Source organism: Vipera berus (assembly GCF_964194415.1).
Source record: "Vipera berus genome assembly, chromosome: 4".
In the NCBI taxonomy this organism is placed as follows: Eukaryota; Metazoa; Chordata; class Lepidosauria; order Squamata; family Viperidae; genus Vipera; species Vipera berus.
The window spans coordinates 59,782,942-59,809,355 of record NC_138206.1 but is presented as its reverse complement, the minus strand read 5'-3'; the positions used below and the strand labels follow the sequence as shown (position 1 = coordinate 59,809,355).

Below are 26,414 nucleotides of genomic sequence, written 5' to 3'. Positions count from 1 at the left end.
CAAACCCCTCTATTATTTCATCTCCGTTAATTCAGAAATAAGTTCAGTATAGCTGACCCTCTAGTTCCCTTCTCTACTTTTTGGATGCCAAAGTTTTCAGCTAGGCTTGTCAGGAACCTTTTTGATCTCCCATTAACTGCAGAGTTTATCTCCCAGTTGATGTCCCCATTACTACTGTGGTGTGTTTCCTGCACACCATAGTTAACTGGTTAGGAAAATATTAATCTATTTCCTCTGCTTGGTTGGGTGGCATGTAGTATACATCTATGGCAATTAATTTAATTAATTTAATTTATTAATATTTGTATACCGCCCTTCTCCCGAAGGACTCAGGGCGGTGTACAGGGCAAGAATAAAACACAAAGCTACAAAAATTAAAAAGTAATTAAATACATGCCCAACAATAAATACATTAATAAAACCCCAATAAAGTGATAGTAAAAACCCCACCAATCCCCCCTCAGGCCAGGCCGGCTTGTTCGAACAGGTATGTTTTCAGATCGCGGCGAAAGGAGCGAAGATCGGGCGCCGTCCGGAGCTCAACCGGTAACTGGTTCCATAGCTCCGGGGCGCCCACAGAGAAAGACCTCCCCCTGGGGGCCACCAATCTGCATTCCCTGACTGGTGGCACCCTGAGGAGGCCCTCTCTGTGGGAACGCAATGTCACTCCTTTTTTCTTTTATATTAACCCAAATGCATTCAAGAAGGCTTTCAAGTCAGAACGCTGACTTGAAAGCATAAAAAAGTAAAATCAGCAACATTTCACAAAGAAGAAAAAAAAATAAGAAATGAAATCAGCAAAGTCATATAGTTAGTATAATTGTAGTTTCCTTCACATTTTCCAATGTAGTTAAATTATCCCAGGCAAATGAGTAATCACAATGAATATAAGAAAGATTTGATAATATTTCAATCAATTTATGATCTTTTCTATGAATTAATGTTTTATAAAAAAAATTTGAAGGAGAAAACAGCTTTGAAGGATTAGTTAAAATATGTATCAGTGCTGGGCATTATCTCTTTAGATAATAAATGAATCTAATTTTGAGGCTCAAGTCATTTTTATCAAATAGATGTTATGCGTAATATTTACCAGAAACAAACTATATCCATTAAGTGTAAGAAATTTAAAAGTTATTCTAATTTAAAGTGCAAATGAAATTAGTATCATTTGTAATTTCTTCTCCGCATAGAAACTATGCAAAAGAGAAGCAGCTAAAAAGAAAGATCAGGTCTAACTGATCATCAGAGCAAGAAGCCGACTTATTCTTGTAAGATCATTAACTTCTTATTTCATCCTCTTACTTACCCAAGTAATATACTTTAAAATTCAACTAATTAATAGAAAATTATATATGCACCTTTGAGGTTTGTAGTTACACCAATGTTTCTTTTTTATGGACACTCAGCACGTGGAATTACCTAGACTCTAGTGAACACAAGGGAATCCAATCCCCATTCCTCTCCACAGACATCCATATTATATTGGCTTGTCCTCCAAATTTGCATTTCTCCTTGTAAAAACACGATTAGCAAGGTGGGCTCCGTTTATTGCAAGGGGGGACATCTCTTTCTACGCATACCCTTTGCAGAACTAAAGCTGGCCTAACTACTGAAAGTGCTATGGCAGCCAAAAATGGATAAATGTCATGTAAGCTACTCTTTCCTATGGCACAGGTGTACAAGCCAAAAGGTATACATTATCTTTTGGTACTGTGCTGGAGTCCATGGCCTAAGTTATTTCACTTTATTTATTTATTTATTTTATTTATTTATTTTTGGGACTTATATGCCGCCCTATCTCCCGAAGGACTCAGGGCGACTAACCACAATAAAAACAACGATATAAAAGTTAAAAGAAATTAAATAAACAGCCCCAATAAATAAGTTAAACTAAACAATTAAAATAAAAAACATTTTTAGAAACCCTGTCGTCAGTCCAGGTCAGCCTGATGAAAAAGGAAAGTTTTAAGGCCGCGGCGAAAGGACCGGAGATCCGGGGCCATCTGGAGCTCAAGGGGGAGTTGGTTCCACAGGGCTGGCGCTCCCACAGAGAAGGCCCTCCCCCTGGGGGTCACCAGCCGACATTGTCTAGCCGACGGCACCCTGAGGTGAGCGCACTGGGCAATGGGAAGTCGTTCCCGGCAGCAGACGGTCCTGCAAATATCCCGGGCCTAGGCCATGTAGGGCTTTAAAGGTAAGTACCAGCACCTTAAATCTTAAATTTAAATATGATTATTCTCCATTCACATTTTTAATATTTTTCCTTCTATCACATTACAAGCTTTAATTTGGTAGCAACTTTGACAATTTCTGGGGGATATAACCAGAGATGAAAGTACATGAAATCCAAGGGGCTCAGATATGGCAGTATCTTTGCCATACAAGGATATTAATAAAAGCATTCATATCCAATTGGTTAACTTCCTATATAGATGTTAATGCTGAAATATGCGCTACAATAATGAAGCTTCTCAATGGATTAAAAAGCTAACCTTGATAGATCCACAATTTAAAATTAAAATATTAGTAGTTTTACTTACTGACTCCATACTTTGTCTTATAATATTCTTTGGTAAATTCATCACAATCACAGATAATTATTTTCCGTCCCCAAACATTGATTGTTGCTCCTATTCTCAGGTCACAGTCTTTATAAAATTCCTGATGCACTGCTCCTGTCTAATAATTGGGGAGGAGGAAGAGGAGAAAGAGGAAAATTTATACACTAAAAAGTTATATCAGTTATTTTATTTTGAAAAAGGTCTTGAGAAACTTCGGTTTGAGAAATATCTTTTTGTATGAGATTATATTTTTGTATTATATTATATGTCTTCTCCCAATTCACATTTTCACCCAACCTGCTTACTCAAGTAACAGTCATATAAAGATAATTTAAATATAGTGAATTTTGTAAATTATAATTATCTATAATAGCTTACTTTACGATTATCCAGAATATAACGACCTTTATTCCCAACTAGGCCTCCAAACACATTCAAGACTGTCCGATCTGTAATTGTACCAGGCTGATATATTCCAACTGGAGCAAACTGGGGTTCAGGGGAAAAAGACACAGGCTATTAATATATGTAATTACCAGACTAACTAAAGAGAGCAGCCAGGATTATCTAGTAGAAATAGTGCTCAATTTATGACCATTCATTCAGCCACTGTTTGAAATTACACTGGTGCTAACTGAATGGAATTACGACCCATGCCTGAAGTTACAGCTGTTGCAGTGTCCTCATGACCATATGAGCAAAATTCAGGAGTTGGCATCTCAGCCACTCTTACAACTGCAGAGGCACTGAAACTCCCTCTAACCGCCTACATAGATCTATGCAAATATCTAAACATGCTTATGTGTGCTGATGGGCTCTGTCTGAGGCCAGCTAAGGCCTCCCAGGCCATGGCAGAATTGCATGTGCTGCAATACCCTATCTTATGCACAGCTTACATTGGGCGTCCAAGTGTTTTCCCCACCCCCTCTGAGGCAACCTGCACTATTTAGTTGGGAGTCCATTTGCTTAATGACCCATGAGATCATTTAACAATTACAACTGTGTCAGAATTGGAGTTGTTCAGCAAAGTGGTCATGTTATGTCTTGCTTAAAGACCACTTCACTCAACAATCAAGATTCCTGTCCCAATTTTAATAATAAGTTGAGGACTACCTGTATCTGAAATTTTACAAGGTATAATTTCTGTTTCATACAAAAGCTGCATTTTATGTCCACCTAACTACATATATGTTTTTATTTCATTGAAATGGACAGCAAATGAAACAAATGTACTGTATAAATGCATTCCAACCCTGCTAAAAATCAAATCAAAATTTCTCACATACACATTTACCTTAGGTAATTTCTGTCTATTGAGGAATAGAGGTACAGCATCCCGGCCAGAATTTACAGGTATCACTTCTTTTATTTCAATTGTATCATCAGCCAAAAAATAATGTAGCACCACTTCTCGAATGTCCCCAAACATTGTTTCAGTGTCATCCCAAACACCGTAAAAACGTAAAACATGTCCCTCATGTTCCAGAAACTGGCAAAGTGTATCAAAGCGTTCATAGGGACGTAACGGTGTCATACTATCTATCAACTGCAGATAAAAAAAGAATGTTTTTTTAAAAAAATACTATTGTTATGAACATAGAATGTGTCAGTAACTTTAAAAAATACCCCATAGGACCAGTCTTCATAGCTAGAACCATAATTTTTTTTCTAATACTTCTTGTTTCCAATATATTTTATTTTAGTATAACAGATACACATTTCAATTTTGTTATAGCAAAGAACTAGATGCCACATTTAGTAAATATCTGGGTACCATTTTCAAAAGTGAGCCCAGGTATCAAGATTTCAATTTTTTTTTTTCTTATGAAGAACGTTTACATCTAAAAACTGGAAATTCTTACTAACTTCCAATATCTCCATACATGATCTCATTTTTTGTATGCAAAAATGTGTCCCAGGCACATTTTTGTCCAATATATTTTCTTCATTTTGTAATCGTTCTTTTTCATATTCTGAATTGGTATTATAAACTCCTTTATCTAAGTAGGTATTGGTTCTTGTTCTCAAAATGAACCTTTTAGCATTATTTAATACTAGTAGCTTGCTACATTGTGCCTATAAAATAAAATAAATTAAAATGGTTCTGTTCTCAAAATACATCCATTAGTATTATTTCAATATTAATAACTTGCTACAATATGCGTATAAGAAGCTTCAGAGACAAAATAAATAATTGTATTGAAAACTTTACTAGGTGAATAATTAGAGTAATGAGACTATATAAAAGACAGTTTGTGAAAATAGAAACACATTTTGAATGGAAGAAAATGGTCTGAAGAAATGGCAGCAATGAGGAAAAGATAGTACAGATAAAAATTTGAAGAATAGAATAGAATAAAAACTTTATTGTCACTTTAAATGTAATTACAATACATTAAAATGAAATTTTGTTGCATTCAGCTCTCAAAAAAATATCATTATGCATATACCCACATACACACATATATATGACACAGAGAAACATCACAGTCTAGTTTGAATATATATGGGGGGGGAAGAATCCGGTGAATTTATAAGTATAAGGAACAAAGCTGTTATAGAATCTAGTAGTTCTGCTATAAATACTTTGAAACCTTCTCCCAGAGGGGATCAGCAGAAACAGACCATGAAGTGAGTGTGTGGGGTCTCTAACAATGCTTCGAGCTCTAAGCACATAGTGCTTATAAGTAGTATCCTGAATAACGGGAAGCAAGCTTCATATAATCTTCTCAGCTATCTTTATCACTCTTTCTATGGACCTTCTATCTGACACACTGCTACTACCAAACCAAACAGTGATGTAGTTTGTTAAAACACTCTCAATCATACCTTTGTAAAAAGCAGCCAGAACCGAAGAAGAAAGATGTGGTTTTGAAGTTTGTATGGCAAGGAAAGAAAGCTAGAATAAAGATGAAAACCTTGCAAGCTACTAAGGAAAATGGAGGCTTTGGTCTACCTGAGTGGGCGTTGTATTATCAAGCATCTGTATTAACATGGGTGAAAGAATGGATAATGCTTAGGAATAAAAGGTTGTTATATCTGGAGGGACATGACTTACAGCTGGGGTGGCATGTTTTTTTGTGGTATGGGAAAAACAAATTCCATGGATATTTTCAAAATCACTGTATTAGAAATGCTTTGATAACAGTATGGGGAAAAGTTAAAATGAAAATATATGTAAAAATTCCAGGGTGGTTATCAACAATTGAAGCTTTTTCACATACAAATTTGTTAGATTTTGAAAAAAACTTGGACATATAGAGATATTTTAAATACTGACGGGACATTAAAATCAAAACAAGAGCTGGAACATCAGGGCATCAACATGTCATGGTGGGTACGCTTACAAATACAAAATAGATATGAAAACGATATGAAAATGTATGGATTTTATAAAGAACAAAATGTGTTTAATAAGATATTATTAACTTCTGATGAGAAATTAATTAAGATATTGTATAATTTTTTGTTAACTTTAGAGATGGAAAGTGAACAAATGAAAGGGACAATGCTAAGGTGGGCGGAAAACTTTGGTTATAATATAGAATTAGAAAAATGGCAAAAATTGTGGGAGAGAAATCATACATTGACAATGTCAACTGCGTATAAAGAAAATTTGTATAAAATGTTTTATAGATGGCACTTACCTCCAGCTAGACTAGCAAAAATGTTTGAAAATGTATCAGGTAAATGTTGGAAATGTAAACATAACTTAGATACATATTATCATATCTGGTGGACATGTGACAAGGTAAAGGCTTATTGGGGAAAAAATACACGCTTGGCTAGAAAAAATAATAGGAGAACATGTGGTATTTAATCCTGATTTTTTTTAATTAAGTATAGTACCAGAAAAGATCAATAAGCAAAATTTATACTTGGTTTTACATATTGTAACTGCAGCAAGAATAAGCTATGCGCAATGTTGGAAAAATGAACGAATACCTTCAGTAGAAGAGGTAATAAAAAAAGATACTGGAATGCGCAGAGATGGACAGATTAACTATGAAACTGAAAGATAGAGGAGAAACAGAATATTAGCAAAGCTGGAATTTATTCTACAAATGGTTAGTAGAGAGAACCAAAGAATAGGACTTGATTATGTATTAGCGTTTTATGAATCCAGATCGCACGCTGTTTGAAAAACTAACATATGTATGTAGAGGTTAAAAAAAATAATAAAAAACTTTATAACAGAAAAAAAAGGAGAAAGATTTTGCTCTCCTCGCCGATGCAAGAAATGCAAACGCTGGTTTGCACGCTTCACTAAAGATAATGTATGAAGAAACCAAGTCAGATTGTTAGTTATCTGCACACCCAGGTACTTAATACTACTGACTACCTCCACAAGGTGCAGCCATGATACAAAGTGAGTATGAACATGCCAGCTCTTTCTAAAATCAACAATGAACTTTGAAAATTTGAAGAGACCAAATTGTTCATAGACAAAGGTAGAAAGCCAATACAAATGCCCTAGAAAAACTGTAAATGATGTTACCTTCAATTTGAAACCTGAATTTGACTTCAAAATCAATTTAATGAAATGTGAATGAAGGAAGCAAACAATAAGCACCTAAAGGAAACAGGATTAACATCCTTGTCTCTTCAGAACATTAACCTTGGATATTATGACATCACTGAAGCTAATAAAGAGGAAGAAGTGGGTGGGGGTGTGTGTGAAGCTGGAATCAAGGGGGAAAAAGGCAAAAAGGCAGATAGAAAGGCTTGAGCAAAAAGTGGCATAAAATATTATTAGCCTATTATCCTATAAGCCCCAATCAATGATTGAGCAACAATAGTATTCCAGACTTTAAAATATGAATAAAATGATCATAGGATATAAGGCTTGGAAGAACCTTAAGATCCTCTAGTCCAAGATCCTTTCCAACATGCGAATCCGCTATAAGAGCACTGTAGATTTATATATCAACCTAAACTACATTTTGTATAGCTATGGTTTATTACGTCATTATTCACCGCGTTCACATAAGACATAAAACACTATTTAAAGCCATGGTTAACTTTGGACGCTAATCCAAAACTAAACAAATTACATTATGGCTTAGCATGTTGTGTGAATCAGATCCAGATCAACTGAACTGTAGTGAAAGAAGCAAAGTTTCATTTTATTATGAAGCAACAAAGATGTGCACAATTGAATAGTAGAAGCTATGTGCTCTAGTAGGGCTACTGAATCAATGTTTTCGACAATTCAGTGTCTCTTAGTCTATACAACGGGACTGTTATAAAAATAAAGATATAAAATGCTAGTTAAACAAAAAAGTATATATGCTCTTTTAATCATGCAAAAATGATTTAAAAAATAAGGAACTGTGATGACAGCTGCATAAAAAAACTGTCATGGTGTTTGGGGGCAAGAAAGAGGGAGAAACTGTCAACAGCTATAGGCATTAATGTGGATTAGGAGCTATCAGTACACTGCTCACCTTAAATCATTCATAACACATCTACAGTAGCATCATTGTTATATCTTTTGCAAAACATGAGATGAAATGAATAAATGGGCAAAAAAGAGCAGATCAAAAAGATTGTGAGGAGAAAATGGTAAATTCTCCTTTCAGTAATAGATGTTGCATTTATCAATGAAATACACATAAATCTTACAATATACTATTAAAACAACTCTAAATTTGAGTCTCTAAATTTCCATGGATTAATATAATTATCTCCTGGAAAATAGATCAGTTAGTTTGCCAGATTTAGGTAGTTTAAGATATATATTGCCATTCAATTATTTTATATGCCAGCTAAAATACTAAGTATGTTAACATTAGCAATAGTAAATAAATGTATTCTGTAGGTTAGAGTATGTGCAGGTCAATTAAGAACAATTTCCATTTCAAATCTGCTATCTACTACTCACAGTCACTACATTGGAGAGATTTAAGCAACAATCCTACAACCATTTACTGTGGAGTAAACACCAAGAAACTAAGTGATAATTTGAGTAGCCACAATAGCATGGGTTTGCTCTGTAAATACGGCTGAGGGTACACAAAATATTTGTGCATAAGGGCTACTTAATCTAAATGGCCAGCTGTGGCAATTGCCATTTCCCTGCTTCTTAAAATGACATTTACGAGCTAACTTTTCTTTTGCATATATTAATATTTAATTGTGCTAAAAAATCTCTAGATTCTGTGTGTGTGTATGATATGCACATGCGCATGCATGCGTATGCAGAATCAAATAGATTCAGAAAAAAAAGGATGGTCAGCTGCCACTATTGAACTTTTTGTAATATCATGCATTGTCAATGAGCCAATTGAAAAGAGAAACCTAGTGCAGATAACAAAGTGAAAATATTACTAGTCAATCCAGTATGTATTTTTATCTGGCCCCTGTACATAAGCAGTTATGGACATCAATTTCCAGATACATCATTTGTGCCATTGATAAGATATGTATGAAACATCTTTGTACTTTGTTCTAAACATTTAGGGAAGCAGAGTTTCCACTCTTTGTTAACATTGAAATATAATTAAGAGAAAACAAGCAAGCATCACTGAAGTATAAATAAGTGTGTATGAAATCGAGTAAAGATGTGTGTGTGTATGTGCAAGCTCTCAGTAGAGCCAGAAGTTCAGCATAGCAGAGCCTTCCAATCAGCAACTACTGACCCTGCCCCAGACAAAAAAAGAAATAATGAAGTATAATTAAGATTTCTTGATTTAAGAAATCTTAGATTAAATCCACTGTCCCTATCCTTAACGATGGCTTTCAGAAATTAATTCATAATCTCTTGGCACTTACTATGATGACTGCAGAACTCTGTATGTTCAGCCACCACTGTTATATGGTTCCTTGTCTACAATTCTGTAACATAAAGGAGTGTCTGTGGAGATTCTCAGACATCCAGTCACGGTTGTCCCAAAGGTGCTTTTTAAGAGGCAACTGGACTTTCTTGTTTTTCTTTGAAGACAATCGAAGGATCCACCATCCACTCAGAGTTGAAGAAGCTTCTTGGATAAGAAACAAAATGCTTCAAAGAAAAACAAGAAAGTCCAGTTGTTTCTTGAAAAAGCACCTTTGGGAAAACATAAAGGAGTCCACTATTTTCCACCAGTTTTATTTCATTCTCTTGTCTTTTGTTCTATTGCAAATTACTTGTTGTGCAATATAGGAAAGGGCAAATGATAACAGAAACCGGTATTAAATTAATCTGACAGTTACCATGCTGCAGTTACATTTAAACTAGGAGAATCCTAATTAAAAATCTCTGTAAAAGGTTGGAGTGCTATTACATTCATTCAAACATGTATTACAAGATAAACTATAAACATTCTACACATTCATTCTAGTAATGTAAAGTACAGCTAGGTTTTTGATAAATGGCACTGAGGGTTTTCAGTAGATTAGGGTAGGCCAACAAATGTCTGTTCAGTTGATTTATTTCATGAAATCTCTCCTTAGGGCATCTATTATTTTATGTTTATTATTAAGTTCCAGGCTTTAAAACCAAGCAGTTTTGAATATATTACAATCCCTTTCAGAACAATAAAACAACTGCCAAAATATTTAAAGGGATCAGCAAGGTTAGAATTAAAATGAAATTGTCTCAAAGGGGGGATATATACAAGAACACAACATTTGGGCAGGTTCATATAATGGGGATTCTGCTGCACTGTGTTACATTTTACAAAGTGATCATAAACATTCAGCAGAATATCTTACCTATGCGAATTTCCTTCTACAATTTTTGTATCAACTTCCCTGAATCAACAGCTACTCGGTTTTAGACATTAGGCCTTACTGGAGAGAAGCCTTCAGCTTTTTCTTCCTTTTGAATCTAATTGATCTCCAGTGCCCATTTTCCTTCTTCTTCCCTTTAATATAAACTGGCCCACATTTCCCCCCTACAATAAATCTTGCAAAGAATCTGTCCCAGTTGTTGCTATTTGTCCTTAATCTAGTGTTGAAATCACCCCAAATGATGAATTTGTCACCGGCAGAGCTTATCTGAATAATCTGATTCAGGTCTTCATAGAAAGCTTCCTTGTCCTCAAATATACTGGTGAGAATTGGTAAATAGGTCCTGACAATGATTACATACCAGGACCTCCTGAGACGAAAGCGGAACTTCATAATGCATTCATTTATTCTAGTGGGTAGAGTAGAGATGTTCTTCAGCAGAACAGTTTTAACAGCAAAATCTACTCTGTGAATCCTGTTGTCAGTCTGTTTTCCTTTTCCAAAAAAACCCCCACAAAACCCAACAACCCTCACTTGCTACTTCCTGTAATGAACCCTCATCTGCCAGCCTGGTCTCACTGAGTGCAGCAATGTCAATGCTGTAATAGCAAAGTCTGGTTGCCATGAGCACTATTTGTCTTTCAGGCCATGGCACCATTGCCTCTATCCAACAAAGTATAGATGTTCCAGGCTCCAAAAATGAGTTTTCCTTTATTTCCCTCCCCCCCCCCCCTTGATTCTTGACTGTTAAGGGAATGATTTGCTAGCTCGTTAATTAGCCAGATGTTGTTGTGTGGCAGGCAATGTTTAGATACCTTTTCTAACCCCCTGCCTTATATGATGGTTAACAAGTGCTATTTTAGACGGTCTGCCCAGTTGCCTTTGATGTTGCCAGACATTTCTGCTGTCCTGAGGACGCAAATGAACCACCAGGGCACATATCATAATGGGATATGAAATACAAAATGGACAGAGTAACAGTATCTTAAAACAGGGTCAGCAGCCAGACATGAGGGTTAAACACTCTTGTCCCTGTTCAAGCTACATAGCTGACTGGAGTTAGCTGAAAATTCTCAAAGAAAATGTAGACTAGAAAGATTTAATCAGTGCCTTTTATCAGAGAAACAAAATAATTACGGCTGCAATTGAAGGGAGGCTTGCTATTATGCTTACTATGTTCTATGCTGATAGTTTATGTGTTGAAAAAACGTATTTGTGGGTCTTTCGGTCAAATAACATTTATAGTACATTGTAAGTTTCTTTTAAACAGGTTCCACTGTATGTAATCATTCTTACTCCCAAGATTGCAACATTTCAAAAGTATTAAAGGGACTTTATTATCTACAGTACTTTTAAACACTAACATCCTTGGCCTACTATTCAATATTCTATTTGCAAATGAGAGAAAACAAGAGATTTTACATGCTATCTAACACATCCTGGATATTGTTTGAAACTATGCACAAAGCATGGAGATACTGCCAATTTAATTGGATTTACTCATTGATACAAGCACCACATTTTATAGCACTATTTATAGTGATGGTAAACATAATATTCAAGCTATACTTCTGGTCATGTTCTCAGGGTTTAAGTATCTAACTAGGGATATATGCAAACCAATACAAGAAATATAATAAAATATGGATTATTAATGTAAGACCTCTTCTTAAGAAGGACTCTTTAAAATATTTCTCTCCCAACATGAAATTTTCTTTGTTTGTTATATACGAGTTGTTCTTAATTTTACCCTACAAACAATAGCTTTGTCAACCATTCCTTCAGCTAACCTTCTGGCGTCCTTTCGTATAGGGATCATCTGGACGTTCCAATGGGGGATTTACTTTGATTCCCATCTTTCTCAAGAAATTTTTAGTGAACTGATCACAGTCTATAATTTTATATCTTCGGCCATAAAATATGACATCAGTGTCAAGGTTGAAATAATCAAAAGTATAAAACTGATCTTCATTAGGAGGCGGGAGTGGAATCCGATGGCGCCTAAGAAGTGTTCCTATGTTGAAGGAAAACACAATTAATATAACTTACTCCAATGTACCTTTATATTAACCTTATTCACATGAAGTCTCAAAATAGTTAAACATGGTAAGAGAAATTTCACCTGAAATATTAAATTGGGTGAATACAAACATCAAAACTTCAATTATTGAAGCACCCTTTGGACGGTGCCACTTGAAACTCCGTATCTGAAGATTTTTCTCAGAAAATCATTGATAAAATCAGCATCTCAGGCAGATGGGTTTTGTTCCTTGATATATTATTTCTATATGCATACAGAATTCTGAATGCAACTTACAGAATTTCCTGCCTCTGATTCCAGTAGCTTACCAGGTAAAGATGTAACTTTTCAAACAATTATTTTAGCATTCCTTGTTTGAGATTGTTTCAACATTCATGATGAGCAGGTTACCCTCAACTTACAAAAGTTTGTTTAGTGACTTTGAAGTTACAATGTGACTTATTGCCATTTTTCACACTTACAACCGGTGCAGCATCCCAATGGCCACATGATCAAAATTCAGACACTTGGCAACTGACTCATATTTATGACAGCTGCAGTATCCCAGGGTCATGTGATCACTTTTGTGACCTTCTGATAAGCAAAGTCAAAGGGGAAGCCAGAGTCCCTTAATAACTGTGTTACTAACTTAACAACTGCAGTGATTCATTTAACAACTGTGTCAAGAAAGATTGTAATATGGGGCAAAACTCACTTAACAAATGTTTCGCCTAGTAACAGAAATTTTGGTCTCAATTGTGGTTGTAAGTTGTACTGTGTCACTCTAATACATTTTTGTTTGGTTTCTAATTAAATTGTATGATTTTTAATTATGTTTTTCAAATGCAGTCGGACCCCTCTTGAATCCCTTTATCAGACCGGAAAGAGGTACTATAATTCCTATCTGTCTAAGTCACAGCAAGTCATTATCCCGTCCTCTAAATTGTCCAAAGTATCATTTGGAGAACTGGTACTGTGCTATGGTTAATATCTGTAAGATTGAGGGAAGATATAGGGAACATTCATATTAAAATAAATATCCAATAGCACATTACTACTTATCATAACTATCTTTAAAGCACAACACTATGAAATCCAGATAAAGTAGCTACCAAATTTTGAAATGTCTTAAGGGAAAGGGTCAAAATTTCTGGAAAAGATTCATTATATAATAAAATAAGTAGCGAAAAAACTGTTTTTTAAAAAATTGATATCATGAGTATGCATATAACAACTTCTTAACTCTCTCCCCCTGAAGCCTAATTGTATTTATGAATGGGATTCATATATGTGCTGCATACTATATAAAACTATTATTCAGGACCTCGTTCTGAGCAAGAATTATCCCTATCTCTACTGAAATAATAGTTATAAGCCAAAACTTACCTTTCACGTTCCTTTCTTCACCTTTGTTTGTCATTTTAACACTCATGGAATATAGCCAATACCCATCCCCTTTTAATTCCATGAAATGCAGTTAGAGTAGATAAGTATGCATAAAATATATTATTGTGGTGGATTAATAATACATATATTTTTATAGAAAACAATTATCATAAAACTGGATTTTTAAGTATAAAATAGAAACGTATACCACTCTTCAATATTTCAGGAGTGATTTGTTTTAATTTCTGGTGTAATAGTAATTAACTGGAGATGAAATTTTAGCTATAATTCCACACATTATTTAATATGCTACTTTCCTATAGCACAGAGGGAAACCTGTTACTGGGAAAAAATGAGTAAAAGGATACTTTGGAGTATGTTTTAATCATTCTAATATGTTTTTAATGGTTATATAGCAGGGAAGAAAATGGAAATGATCCCTTTGTTCCTTTCCAGGCTTCAAAGGGGAGCAGATTTCCACACAGTCAGACGCAATTGTTACTAATGCCTCACTGCAAAGCTGAGCATCAGTAGTTTGGGATAAGCAATTCTGCTTCTTCAAACGACCACAAACCACAACAAAGCATAAGCCTTAACTCCTCTAGCTCTGGTTCAAACTCTCACTGGGTTTCTCTTCACTCTGGGCCCATAACCTGTCACAGCATGCACTGTTTTATTACGCTGAGGTAACTCAGGAGTAAATACAGTAAACAGTGGTTTATAATTAAATGGTGGTTTAAATTACACTATATCTACAAATATACACTAGAAATAAAATACATACATGTGATAAAACAGCAAACTCCAATACGCAACATTTACAGCACTCAAACGAATCAGAAAGACTCCAGCAAAAAGCTTCCCTTTTATACTCACACTCTTAAAGGGATACACACACCTGCTCCGTCATTCCTATTATTGCATCATCCACATTACATTACATCTTTAGCCTTTAAATCATCATCCTGACACTCCTACCATTTAAAACTAAACAGCTGTTAAACCAAATGCTTTTACATTTACATTTGCCTGCATTTAAAACCTAGTCCACATAGGTGCTTGAACAATTGAACAATTGAACATTTTTTCTTTCTATACATTCCTGCCTTATTTGTTGTTGTTAGCTGCGAAGTCGTGTCCGACCCATCGCGATCCCATGGACAACGTTCCTCCAGGCCTTCCTGTCCTCTACTATCTTCTGGAGTCCATTTAAGCTCACGCCTACTGCTTCAGTGACTCCATCCAGGCACCTCATTCTCTGTCATACCATTCTTCTCTTGCCCTCAATCTTTCCCAGCATTAGGCTCTTCTCCAGTGAGTCCTTCCTTCTCATTAGGTGGCCAAAGTATTTGAGTTTCATCCTGCCTTATACTGCAGTTCGTTATTGTGTCCTTCCATTTCTCCTTTTCTACTTTAAGCACCGATAGTATTTCTTGATAATCACGCCTTACATTATATGCTCTAACCCCACTTGCTGTGAATCGATCAGGAGGTACACCTTTATTACTACATTCAGACCTCCCTGGGATCACCTGTTCCTGAGTTTTTGTTACTTCTCTCTTTACCTCAGGTCTATCTTCTTCTATTTCTACTATTTCCGACCTGCTATCCTGTTCTTCCTTCACTGGGCTTTGTGTAACCTCTCCTTCCTGAGAACTAATACTACTTGTTGGCATGAACACCTCAGTGTTAGCATGCATCCTGTTCCAATTATTTTGCTCTGAGAAACTAGCAGACCTTGATATTACAACCTTCCTACTTCCATCTGAAAATCTATATCCCTTGGAATCTGTCTCACATCCCACAAACCTAAGTTTCCTGGCCTTTGTCTGTCCTTTCCTTCTGGTGCCTTTGGGGATATGCACCCAGGCATAACTGCCAAATGTCCTTAGGTGAGTCAATGAAGGTTTCTTTCCATACAACATGTAATATGGAGTTTCATTAACAGCAACACTCCATACCGTTCACTAAATAGTTGGCTGTTTTTATGGCTTTTCCCCAGTATGTGTTACTCATTCCTGCAAGTGCTAGCAGTGAGTCCTTTATGGTTTTCTCCTTTCAGCCACTCTGTTTTCTGCTGATGTGTAAGGGTTTCTACATCTATGTTTTATGCCTAAATTTCTCAGCCATCTTTGGGAATTATCAGACATGAACTGTGTTCCCCTGTCTGTTTGTAACTGGCATACCTTGTGACCATACCTTCTCTCTACAAAGTTCACCCATTACTTAAACCAGACAGGTCAAACACAAGGCCCCGGGGCCAGATCTGGCCTGCGAAGTGGTTTCATGTGGCCTGTGAACCCATCCTGGAAACAGTGAGGGAACGGCCCCCGCTGCCTTGGCCCTGGCCCAGGCCAGCCGGGAGGCAATGTACAATTTTGTGGTGGCCATCTATGCTGAAACGCATTCAGTCTTAGCTCCACAAGCCCATCCAGTCCTCTGCCATGTGCAGTCCAAAAAAAAAAAAAAGTGGGACTAAAAAAGTTCAACCAATCAATTCAAATATGCAGGGTAGGTGCATATCTCGCCTTGGCTCCACTCTTCAAACCCTGTTCTGCGCATGCGCGCATGTACGTGCATGTGCACACATTTTTTGCGGCTCCCAGTTTTTCCTTTTGTGAGGGAACCGGTTCCGAGGGGCTCTTTCACTGTTTCAGGTTGCTGACCCCTGCCCTAGGGGAACTAAGGCTGGGCTTAGTGCTATGGGTGCTTGAGGGTTGGGCTGGGCATTTGACCTCCGTGCCACCATCCAGCCCCCCCATGCATGGCCTGAGAGGAACAGTGAGGCTCCTCCAGTGGACCATGCCTTAGCACTTGCCCCAGTCCCATCTCCCTCTGCCAGAGACCCTCAGATCTGTCCCATTCCTCCCCAGGCCCCCATAGGCACCCTTGACGCAAAAGATGTAGAGCTGGCCATGTCCACCCAGGCCACATGCACTCTGGCCACGCCCACCCAGTAGGCCACGCCCACCCTGGCCACACCCACCCGGCCCCCAAGGGCAACTGCAATGCTGATGCGGCCCTCAATGAAATTGAGTTTGACACCCCTGGCTTAAACTGTTGCAGAACTTCAGTTTTGTTCTGTAAAAAGTAGCACAACCCAAACCTGGTTGTAGTCATCTACTAAGGCTAGTATGTACCTAGCTCCTCCAAGAGAGGGCACGATAGGACCAATTAAATCAGTGTACACTAACTGTAAAACCCTGTTAGTTTGCCTCATGCTTTCCTTACTTACAGGATACACCCTAGACTTCGACTCCTTGCAAATAGCACAATCCAAATATGTGTTGCATTGCTTAATTTTAAGTCCCTCAGCTAGATCTGGCATCCTTTGTAGCACTTTAAAATTCACATGTCCTAACCTCCTGTGTAATACATGTACACAGTTATCGTGCTTGGGAGTGTTTGTGGGTGTTTGTGCACAACCGTCCTGCTGCTTCCTTAATATATACAAATTATCCTGTTTAACACCTTGTACACAAATGCTCCCATCCTTCCTAATGGTGTATTGACCCTTTGCAAACATTACTTCATATCCCAGTTTATCCAAGCTCGAAATACTGAGTAAATTATGGTCTAACTCTGGTACATATAACACATTATCCCAAGTTTCCCCAATACCAGGTACATAAATTTTACCTTCCCCTTTTATAGCAGACTGTTGTCCATTAGCCAAGCTAACAAATGCTTGGTTAGCTGGTCTCAGGTTAGAAAATATTTGTGGGTCATTTGCAATTGCTGACTGGCCCCACTGTCCAACAACCACATATTTTTCTCCATTAATGCTGCTGCCAGGGAAAATGTTGGTTGTCTCACTGCTCCTCTATTTCTCCTCTCAGGGCAGCATCTCAGGAGGTGCTCTATAGAACCATAATTGAAGCAGAGTTTCACCATGCAAACATTCTCAGCAGCTCTGTCGGCACCCTGGGATATAGCAGTTCTAAGCTTGGGCTGTGCATTGTCATCACTCCCTCTGCATTGTCGTCACTCCCTTTCCAGATGTTTCTGTTCCTCCTCCAGCAACCAGCCAGTCAAATAACTCATGGTCAAGTCCTTCTCCTGCATGGACTCTAAACTGGTCACTAGGACGTCCCATGATTTGTCCAATGAACTGAGCACCACATACACCTTATGTGACTCAGTAAAAGTCATTCCTCTTTCCTCTAATTCTAGGATTGTCTTTCTCATGGACTGCAAATGCATAGACATGCTCTCTCCCAGCTTCAGCTGTGCTTTATATAGCTTTCTTGTCAGCATAACTTTGCTGCTCGCAGTCCCTCTCGCATGCACACTGTGCAAAGCTTCCCAGCACTCTTTAGCAGACTGGAGACCCCTCACGTGTATTAGTTGGCTATCCTCTAAACTCAGGATTATACTGGCCAATGCTTTCTCATTCTTTTTCTGGTCCCCATCATCCACGGCTGCAAGTGGATCAGTAACTATCATCCACAACTCCTCTCTTCTCAGATACATTTCCATTTTCAGACTCCAGGAGAGGTAGTTTGTCTCATTCAGCTGAGATACTGCAAAACCTCCTCCCATTACACTGATGGAAATCATGTTGCCTGCTTCTTCAAACGACCACAAACCACAACAAAGCATAAGCCTTAACTCCTCTAGCTCTGGTTCAAACTCTCACTGGGTTTCTCTTCACTCTGGGCCCATAACCTGTCACAGCATGCACAGTTTTATTGCGCTGAGGTAACCCAGAAGTAAATACAGTAAACAGTGGTTTATAATTAAATGGTGGTTTATATTACACTATATCTACAAATATACACTAGAAATAAAATACATATATATGATAAAACAGCAAACTCCAATATACAGCATTTACAGCAAACAGGCGAGAAAGACTCCAGCAAAAACTTTCCTTTTATACTCAAGACTCTTAAAGAGATACACACACCTGCTGAGTCATTCCTATTATTGCATCATCCACATTACATTACATCTTTACATAAGCTGTTTAGCCTTTAAAGAATCATCCTTATATGGTGTTTGTTATAGCTACGTTAAAACTCAGAAATATTACTATAAATCTTATTCAAAACACTGAAAAGCAAATAAACAAAAATGGTTTTCTTCATTATAACTGAATGAAAATAGGACTTCCTTTTTGGAAAAAAAACATATGCAACTTTCCCTTTTTATGTACATAAACATAAATCTGTTGCTATTAGATTTAGCATAATGCCACTTTTTTACTGATAATATGCCATAAACTTTAAACTGTTGACTCTCAAAGGTAAAGGAAATTTAAATTCTATCTTTTCAATTTCATATTCAAAATACTATAATTCATATGAAATATCATTTATATAACTCATGCATGGATCTAATCACAGGACCATCGCAAACTTATATTGGAAAATTATATACTGTATATTGCAACAAATAGTGGCCTATACCACTAAATTTTATATTGTGGCTGAAGCTTAACATAATTGATTATCAGAAAATTTATTAGGTAAGCAAAAGAAAAAACTCTCAGAACAGAAAAAAGAAAAGTATAAGGTCTCTTGCTTGAGCAGCGGATTGGACTAGAAGACTTCCCAAGGCCCCTTACAACTCTATTTATTTTTAAAAAAACATTTGTAATAAAAAAAGATATAAAATACCTTGTGGAATTCCACTATTTTTCACTTGGGGTTCAACAACCTGAATTGTGTCATCTTCAAGATAGAAATATATTTTACAATGTCTTATTCTATACAGCTCTTGATTTTTGTCAGGAACTTCTTCATCAAAATAAGCATTAAAAGACAATACCTACATAAAAGCACAGACAAAATCAATTATACTACTACACACACACACAAAGAGAGAGTATATGCATATGTATACAGTATGTACATAGACACAGATACACACACACACACACACACACACACACACACATAATGGAAAAGTTGGATTCTAAGAAAGAACTGTACCATTTTGTTTTTATTATGGAGATACTTTAATTAGTTGTATTGATCTTTTATAAGATCATAAACACTTGAACTGATTTGATTATACAATAGATTACTTATCCAGATTCTTACATTTAGATATGACACAAATAACATAGCTCAACAATCTAAGAATGACAATCAGTATTACATCTTCCTATTTTGGAAGGAAGGAAGGAAGGAAGGAAGGAAGGAAGGAAGGAAGGAAGGAAGGAAGGAAGGAAGGAAGGAAGGAAGGAAGGAAGGAAGGAAGGAAGGAAGGAAGGAAGGAAGGAAGGAAGGAAGGAAGGAAGGAAGGAGTAAAATCAACAGAAAATTCCCTTAGGTCAACAACTTTTTTAATTGCTAGGGACACAACAAGAGAAATAATAAAACTTTTTACAGGAACTCTATTGAATGTCACACTGTCTGATTGCACTGATACTACAAAGACACGGCTCTGCACATTTTCTGGTTTTGTAATATTCATTAGAAAATAAATTATTTAAAACCATCTTAATATGATGGCATTTATTTTTGTAGTGCATGCAATCAGGATGGCATACTGCAGGAAAGAAGAAATCCTTTAGCATGCTTTACTGAAAGAATACCAAAGCATGTTCTGCTACCAAGATAAAGGGAAAGCAGCTATGTAGGCAAGAAAAAGATTATGAAAGGTAGAATCTTGTCTGAACGTATCCTTAATGATAATTTAATCTCCTAATTAAATAGTCTGTACATAATTAAACACAGTGCAAATGGAAACAATCATAAGCCTCATCAAGAAAAATGTTCATATTAAGCAAGGAAACAAAGATTGCAGATGATACTTTCTAGTAATTCAAATCTTTTTGAAATATCCTTTTTTCTTGTAAGTATATTGCTTTGGAAACAATTTAACACCACCTGCCTGATTTCTGGCATGTATGTGCTGATGTTTATCCTCTCTCTTTCAATAAAATTAATAGAAATTCTGTATCAAGGAGAAAAATGATGGTGGGAGACAGAGAATGGAGATTAGCCAAATCCTGGGGGCACTCTGGAAACTGCATTATGTTTGGATTTCTTGGACAATATAATTTAATGAATATGTTTTACAAGGAACATTTTCAAGCATGAACTGTCCCATATGTGACTTAAATATTTAATATCCTAATCCGCAGTTCAGTTAAGTAATTTTATTTGGACTTATATGAATTCTGCCCCACAGGTTTTTTTTTCAGACTGGGAAATGATTTAACTTCAAAGCACTTTGGTTTAGAGCATGCTGCAAACATTACATTCCTGTGGCAAGCCTTTCACAAACAGAAAACTAAAATTATCATTTTATGTATTATTATAATGCATGAAATGCAAACCTTTCTCTAATCATCATAATTCTTCAATTTGTATACTTTTGAAAATATAAAATTAGGAGTAAAAAGAATAGTGTGTGAGCACTTCATATGATACAAACTCTTAAATGCTGGATTATATGTAAATGGAATACTTCTGTCTATATAAAAAATAAAAAGACCTACAGGATCTGGCTAAAGGCTTATCTTGTCCAGCATTCTGTGTAACACATGGTCAACCAAACACATTTTGGAAAGAAGCATGGACAGGAGGGTGATAGCCCTTTCCCACTGTTTTCTAGTAGTCTGTAATTAGAGTGTGTGATTGCAGCAAAATCTGAAAAGCAAGACGGTAAATTGGATTAAACTGGTTTGGCAATCCTGGATCAGAGGGCTTGTTAATCACAGGAAGCATAACAGTCTGTTTCCAATCATCCAGGGTAGAGTGAAGGTACAGAAATATGATTTGTGATAGGTCATTACCTAAGTAACTCCACAATGATCTTGCAATTTAGATCAATATTTCCTTAATTTTCTAGATGACGAATTAGAAGCTGACAGTGGGTTTCTAAGGTACTAAATGCATACATGGTACTGTGAGATTTTCTAAATTTATAATTTAGATTACTTTCTGTCAGAACTTTACAGTGAAAACCCCAAGCTAATATATCCTTAATATTTATTGCACAAAATGAGGTAACACTGGAGATACAACTAATATTGATAAAATACATAGATCTATAAAACAGCAAATGTATGCTAAGCCTACTTTCGCACATAAAGTATCCAGGATAAAAACAATTCTGATTTGTTTACAAATTCAGGAGAATAAATCAATAGCAGAGATGAAGCAATTAAGAAGAAAGAATCTCTGGTCATTTGCACTGGGCGTCTGAATAAATCATCTGAATAAATCTGTTAAATGTCATCTAACAGTTTGCAAGGTTGGAGTGTACATTTCTCCCTTGTGAACAACATACACCCACACAGACTAGAAGTTATTTATATATAATTCAAAACTGCTGAAGAGTTCTATAAGATTTGACTTTTAACTGTTCCTGCAGGCAGTTCTACATGTCGTCCAACCTCCAAAATGTTTTTGTGTATATACTCCAACAGCACAGAATTTGTCTAGCAGCCCAGGCAGATTTCAGTAACTCAATAGCAAAGACTTCCACCAATTCTGGACTATTCTCTTCCTCATTAGAAACTCCTTCACTTCATCCCATCTGATATGCAATGGCCAAACTCTGGCTCTCCTAAAAGTCTTTTTATGTGGTTCAGTAAACATTCTTCCTTCATTTTTTTCCAGTTAACTTATTTTAGGATCCAATTAATTACTGAAATGGTAACAAACAAAAAAACACAGCAGCAGATCAGTGTGAATAAACAAATCAGTTACCTGTTTATCAAATGCTACCCATGAAGGTGCATCACTTCCAACACCTCTAGGAAATACGCTATACTTTGGTTTTAGTTTCTGTCCAAGCAAAGGTTCGCCTCCTATTCCAGGTTTGTCTTCTCCCACCAACATAGAAACCTTATTGCAGTAACTCCAATGTTGAGACTTATGGAACTTTTCTTTTCCTAGCTGCAATCAGAATGAAATAAATAGAAGACAACTAATAAGGAAGAGACTGTTTTAAATATACAAAATAATTATACAATAATTGTTCAAATCCATAAAACTCTGAAGGAACCTAAGTAGTAAGTAGTCAGTTCTATTATCAGTGCTTAAATGTTGTATATTTTCAATCACATTTCTTAAATATAAGATAACCTTTATTGTCATTTTTTACTCTGGGCACACTGGCACACATTAAAAATGAAATTGTGTTGCCTGCTCTCAAAAGTATACACATACATAACACACATAAACATGCTATATACATACATATGTACATACCTACACTCTTACATATAAATACATATAAATATTAATCACTATCCATCTTGATTAAAGATAAAGGTGGGGCAAGACTGAATAATGTAAACAGTCCATCTTAATATTGTGCCTTAGTTTTACAAGAACTAATGACAAAATGTATTGCATAACAAAAAGTGCTACCTCTGTTAATAACAATGGGAAAAGACACACTCCATGAAAACATATAAATGCATTTTAATTCTCTCTCTCTCTCTCTCTCTCCCTCTCCCTCTCTTTCTCTCTCTCTCTCACAGAAATATGCAATAATAAGTAGTAAAATTATGGATTGCTGGTGATGTAAGAGGCAAAATCTGTCAATGTATTTCTGAAACATTTAATTGTAACCGTGGTTCTAAAAAAACAGAGGAAAAAGTGGACAGCTACACTTTGGGTAAATTCAAATATTAAACAAGGATACGACTATTGGAGAATATTTTAAGTATAAAATATTTGTACATCTGCATAGATGTGTAGCAAACCAAGGAATGATGTTGGCTGCATCTCTTATCCTGTACTGCCAATCAGCTGTAAAATCCTCAAAATAAGTCATGTCCTTTTTATCAGAAAGCGTTATACACTAAGAAAGGCAGGGCACGTATACATTATTTTGCCAATTTTAGCAGTGAAAGAAGAGTGGAATTTTTTTTAAAAAACGATTCATCCACCTTCTCTCTCCTCCCCTCGGTGCACAGCTCCTATTACGTCACCCACATTTCTAGAAAGGATTCCCAATAATCAAGTTTAGCCTTTTCTTTACCCAGATGGTAACAGGTCCAGGAAACAAGTGCTATTCGCATAGAAGAATCCTATAAATAATCTTGAGACCTGATCAAAGAGAGAGTCTGCCTTCTGAAGGAAAGAGATTCTTCCTCTGGACGGCAGTTATTGGGCATTCAGAATTAATTTCGCGAACGAAGTTTACACACGTGCACCGGCATCCCCGCAAAACATTCTGTAAACCTAAACTTAGGAAGCTCCCGGTGGCCCCTGGATCTTAATCAACACGACTTACATTCCTGTTGAAAGAGTTCCCGGGCAGGAGCGGTAGCGCCATAGTTGTGCCGGTCCTGCCTGCCGCGTCCCCCGCCGCCTCAGGGCTGGTGTTGCTGCCCGAACCCGGCTGGTCGCCCTCCGCGCTACCAAGGCCGAAGGAAGCGTAGCCGCCCTGTTTGGAGTCCAGTTGCCTGGAGACCCCCATTCGACGTCACATAGGATGGCGGGGAATGGTTGCGTTCGCTTCGCCCCTGCTCTATGCTGCCCCCTGCAGACACAACACTCTGCCGCGAAACCTGCGTGTATGTGTTGGGGGGTGGGGGGGATGAGGCTGTTGGATCGCGCTTTGCTGTTGAAGTACGCGAAGTTCCATCTACGAGACTGCTAGGAAAGGTCTTTCTTCCTTTTCATCGGGCCTTCCCAAGGGATTGTTGCCATCCCAGAATTAAATGGCCCTTTTTATTGACATAGGCCGGTTCTTAACAATGAACGTAACAATTTATATAGCGCCCTGAGTCCTTCGGGAGAAGGGCGGTATATAAATAAAATTATTAAATTAAAATTATTATTAAATTAAACAATAGGTGACCTTTTTTATATATTGCAGTTACGTTTGCAGTTGCTTTACGTGGGGTCTCACCGTCTTACAATATATTAGGTGGTATGTGAAAGAAACACAGCTGACTTCACTTCGGAAACTCTGATCCCTTCCATTTTTATTTTAGGAGGCATTTACCCTGTTGGGAAAGTCTTACTTTTTATTTATTTATTTATTTTAATCTGGAACTCCCGAGTCAAAAATTCTGTCAGCACTGATTTTGCTTTTTTTGTTTTCTGTTCACTCCATGTGTGGCGAGATAATGCCTCATCAATCAGTCCTGCAGGGAATGGTCATTGTTCTTTTGTGTACATTTAGGCTGAAATCTCTTTTAGCCTAAGGGATTTTTTAAAAAATAAATAGGATAATGTTAGCTAAACATTATAGGATGTTTTATTAAGCTGCAATATAATATCATTCACTAAATTCACTGTTAGGATATATTTGTCTACTCTATACTCACCTGTATCCTGACAAGTGAAGATAATCTGTTTCACTTTCACATTTGATGAAGTAGTAAATACTAGCCCCCAATTTGTTCCTTATCTAATATCTTGATTTCAAATTGGGATTATATAACCTAGCACGGTTCCTGATGTGATTAGTATTCTATAATCTTTTGTCTTTTTTTAGTATTTAAAACATTACAAAGTTTTTTTTTCTTCCATTAAAATGATTTTGAAAACAAATTCATGTCAAGCTTAAAAAAATAGCCTTACTGTTACCATCATTTTAATTTTTGATCTGTTTCATTGAGGAAGAAAAATGAAGAGCAGATTAAGTTTGTATATAAACTGGCTTCTATAGGGTTCATTCTTTGATAGTTGTAAATGGAGATGTTAGCTGCCACCTCTCCCCCTTGTTTTTAACTATTAAAACAATCCATTTCCTCCTAAGAGTTTAAAAAATCTGCATCTGCTATCAGAGTCACTTGGATAGTGAAATGGGTGATGTCTAAACCCTTCAATGTATAGCTGTATATTTGGGTGACATCTAGACTCAATTTGTTGGCCTTTTTCTATATCATCAATAAAAGTGTAATTGCTGGCATGATTTGAGATCCCTGCTTGAAACATACTTTATATGCTACTTATCATAACTGGTGTTTTTGCCAACAACATGAATGAACTGTGAATGTAAACCAAAAATTAAGCCATTGTATAACTAGCTCAGCTTCTTGGGAAATCATTTTCTTTCCACGTCTCTAGCTATATTACAAAGAGATAATTCCTGTTGAGTGACATGAAGCTAGCAGTAGCTGCTTCCCTATTGAACAGGGAACACTGTATATTTCCTTCTTATCCATTAATTTCGTAGCAGTTAGACTTATTTTATATGATTCTGTTTACACAAACTTTGCAGTCAGTAAGACCTCATATCTTGGTCTTCATACAATTTCTCCATGAAAAGACATACTTCAGTTCATCTACAGTTCAATTATTGTCCTTTCAAAAGGAAGCCAAGTGAAATAGGTCTCTTTCCTGTATTATATCATTGATTATCATTTTTTTAGCCAGTTGATAATGGATTAGAAGTAAACTCTTCTAGTTCACAACTTTTTTTGTTAAAAATAAAATGACTGAATCAACCAGACTCTTATGAACAATGCCAACTTAGGAAACAAAAATGTATTACACATTTAACTTTGAATTGGTAGAGTTAGTAAATTAATGTTGGTATCCTTTCTGTATATCCTTTGTGCTTACTACAAATCCTTATTTCTTTTCCGTATCAAAACCAAAATATCTTGTTTTGTTTCTTTACTAACAAGGAAACCTTTGGCATTCTACATATATTCAGAATGCCATTTACAAATTGTTTTAAAAACAGAAGTTTAGTGGATTCTATTTTGCAACAGAAAAATGTTGTGGTAATTTCTGTCTGAATTGTAATTTGGTCAGTATTCATTCCTATATATGAATAAATATAGCATTTACCAAAGATTT

General features: G+C 36.4%; 1 protein-coding gene across 1 annotated transcript in view; it reads right to left on the bottom strand.

The window, feature by feature from the left end:
• EFHC2 (EF-hand domain containing 2) overlaps positions 1–23,931 on the bottom strand; it is a gene marked incomplete at its 5' end in the record, with an annotated part of 59,116 nt that extends 35,185 nt beyond the window's left edge. The window contains 7 exons of the mRNA XM_081326301.1: positions 2,544–2,682; positions 2,943–3,053; positions 3,859–4,110; positions 12,068–12,291; positions 19,305–19,455; positions 22,353–22,541; positions 23,890–23,931. Of these exons, the coding sequence (XP_081182427.1) occupies positions 2,544–2,682; positions 2,943–3,053; positions 3,859–4,110; positions 12,068–12,291; positions 19,305–19,455; positions 22,353–22,541; positions 23,890–23,931 (1,108 nt within the window). The remainder of the gene's footprint in view (positions 1–2,543; positions 2,683–2,942; positions 3,054–3,858; positions 4,111–12,067; positions 12,292–19,304; positions 19,456–22,352; positions 22,542–23,889) is intronic.
• Between the last annotated feature and the right edge of the window lie 2,483 nt (positions 23,932–26,414).